This window comes from Protomyctophum parallelum (genome assembly GCF_964188405.1).
Source record: "Protomyctophum parallelum genome assembly, chromosome: 13".
Lineage (NCBI taxonomy): Eukaryota > Metazoa > Chordata > Actinopteri > Myctophiformes > Myctophidae > Protomyctophum > Protomyctophum parallelum.
In genome coordinates, this window is record NC_139708.1 from 45,672,915 (window position 1) to 45,675,449 (window position 2,535).

At 40.5% G+C, this 2,535-nt stretch overlaps 1 protein-coding gene across 2 annotated transcripts; it reads left to right on the forward strand.

Annotated features, from left to right (window-relative positions):
- On the forward strand, positions 1-2,156 carry rbx1 (ring-box 1, E3 ubiquitin protein ligase; the record flags this gene model as incomplete). Of its 2 annotated transcripts, XM_083779244.1 has the most annotated exons (5): positions 1-112; positions 787-865; positions 1,124-1,194; positions 1,541-1,626; positions 1,952-2,156. In XM_083779244.1, the coding sequence occupies exons 1-5, from the start codon at positions 35-37 to the stop codon at positions 1,962-1,964; spliced, it is 327 nt and encodes a 108-aa protein (XP_083635370.1). In that variant the 5' UTR covers positions 1-34. The 2 variants fall into 2 exon arrangements, with proteins under 2 accessions (XP_083635370.1, XP_083635371.1); XM_083779245.1 differs by lacking the exon at positions 1,952-2,156 and having other exon boundaries at positions 1,541-1,630.
- Between the last annotated feature and the right edge of the window lie 379 nt (positions 2,157-2,535).

Sequence of the window (2,535 nt, forward strand, 5' to 3'; positions counted from 1 at the left end):
CAGCTCTTAAGAGGAGAATGTTGCTTTCGTCAAAATGGCAGCAGCGATGGATGTCGATACGCCAAGCGGCGCAAACAGCGGAGCTAGCAAGAAACGCTTTGAAGTCAAGAAGGTGCCGTTTTGTCTAACGTTTTATTTCATTTCATTCAGGTTAAAAGCGTAAAGGAATGTTTTATGCGCAGAACAATGTTGGTTCGGGTGTTGATAACCACGCGCGTGCCCAATAAGAACACAATAATGTGGTGTTCGGCGTGCTAACTTCAACTAGCTTTGCTAGCATGAATGTGCACATCATCAAGTGCAAGTTCGTTTGAATGAATGCAAAACAAGATGTGTGTCGTTGGTTATATATGTTAACAATGTTATTTCATAACATCGAGACTTGACTTTGGTTAAGCTGAATGTTTTTACATTAGTTATTTACTAGTTCATATCTCTCTAGTGGCCACGCTGACTTAAGACGATTAATTAATGCGATTATTGTGCTAGCTTAGCCACTTCCTCTTAAATGTGAACGCACCCACATTGTTATATCTGTTCGTTTCGTTTCGTCTGTGGCTTTAGAATATCAACATATCCGTTTATATAATGTACTACTGCTACACAAGACTGTACAACCAGTAAATGTAGACTAACTATTGTGTATATTAATTATTAAATAATACCCATTCTATTGTATGTCTTTCTCATGTGAGGTCCAGTTATTGTGCCGCCTGGCAGGGCATTGATTGACGAATGTGTTTAATAATGTAATGTATTTTTCTCTTTATTCTGCTTCTCAAATAGTGGAATGCTGTGGCATTGTGGGCCTGGGACATTGTAGTGGACAACTGTGCCATCTGCCGCAACCACATCATGGATCTCTGTGAGTTCACTTTACTTAAGTTTCAGTGGAGTTGATGCTGGGTTTGACTGTCATCTTTTGATAAAAAAACCTACCTTTTCAATATTCAGTGAATAGTTTACAAGTTTAATATTCAGCACATTTATGTTGTAGGACGACCTCTGAGGGTCTCTGCGTCACGTTGTTTGGACTGTGTGTATTTACATTAGTTTATATTCAAGAAATAATTGTGTTTTTTCAGACAGTATTTTGAGCCTTGTTTCCTCTTTTTCCCCTCAGGCATAGAGTGCCAGGCCAACCAAGCCTCCGCCACATCCGAGGAGTGCACCGTTGCCTGGGGCGTCTGCAATGTGAGTGAGATTGATTGATGCGCACACACACTTCTTTCCTTCGATGATTAGATTTTAGGGTGAAAACAAGATCTCTGATACATTCCACCGGACGTGTTGCGTCTCCGTCGCGTGCGTCAAAAAAAACACGAACCGGGGCAATTTTAATGCAGGCACGCGGGCAGTGGAGCCACCCTTCATTGCTTTAAAAAGGGAACATTCCCTGACGTTGACGGAGACGTGACGCGCCCGGTGGAGCCCCGGTGTAAGTCAGTGCTTATTTTTAGTGGTTCATCTATACATTACATTTTTGGTAATGAAAAAATAAAATGTATTGTATTTAAAATGTACTTTCTTTTTTTCACAGCACGCTTTCCACTTCCACTGTATTTCTCGCTGGTTGAAGACCAGACAGGTGTGCCCTCTAGACAACAGGGAATGGGAGTTTCAGAAGTGAGTATTTTTGTTCTAGTGAAATTAAGATGGCTTTATGGAGGAGTGCAGGTTATCAGGTTTTTAGTCATATAGTCCCCTGTACTATTTATGCAAACCTTATATATATATATATATATATATGAGAATCATGTCTATTTTAAGAGCAATGTAGTGGGTAGAACATGCCATCACTGCTGGAGTAAATGTTAGTCCTCTATTGTGTGTTCAGGACCTGATTATTTAATTTGCTTGCCCACAGATGAGCGAAACTGATTCTATGATGTATAAACCTTGTGCTGACAGTGCATCCTCTTGTACCCTTCCCCCTCTTTTCTTTGTACAGGTATGGACACTAACCTAACTGAAAACACTGGACCACTTCTTGACATTCTCAGTGTCTCAGACTTTTGTTTCCCCCCCAGTTTATGGTTATGCCCCCCCCTATTGTCATCCCTCACATTTGCAGATGTTTTAAAACGCTTTTTCTAAGTTTGGTTTGCTGCAAGTTACTGGTAAATGTAAAGAAATAAACATCTGATCTACCACAACGTTGTTTCAATGTAATACTTATTCTATTTCGAGTCGCATGCAGGTGTGGTGGTCCTTTATATAGATGATATATATGACTCTAAAGCAGTGGCTGTAGGTTTTCCAGCAGCTGTTCTAATCTTACCCATGCATTGAATTTAACATTTCCAAGGGCTTGTGACGCTCTATTTGATTAGCTTTCCATTTATTTACCAACAAACTGACTGCCGAGCTCTACGAGCGAGATGCTGATGTGTACTAACTGATACAGTATGGTGTGTGTGTATATAGCTCTACGAGCGAGAGGCTGATGTGTACTGACTGATACAGTATGGGTCTGATGTGTACTGACTGATACAGTATGATGTGTACTAACTGATACAGTATGGGTCTGATGTG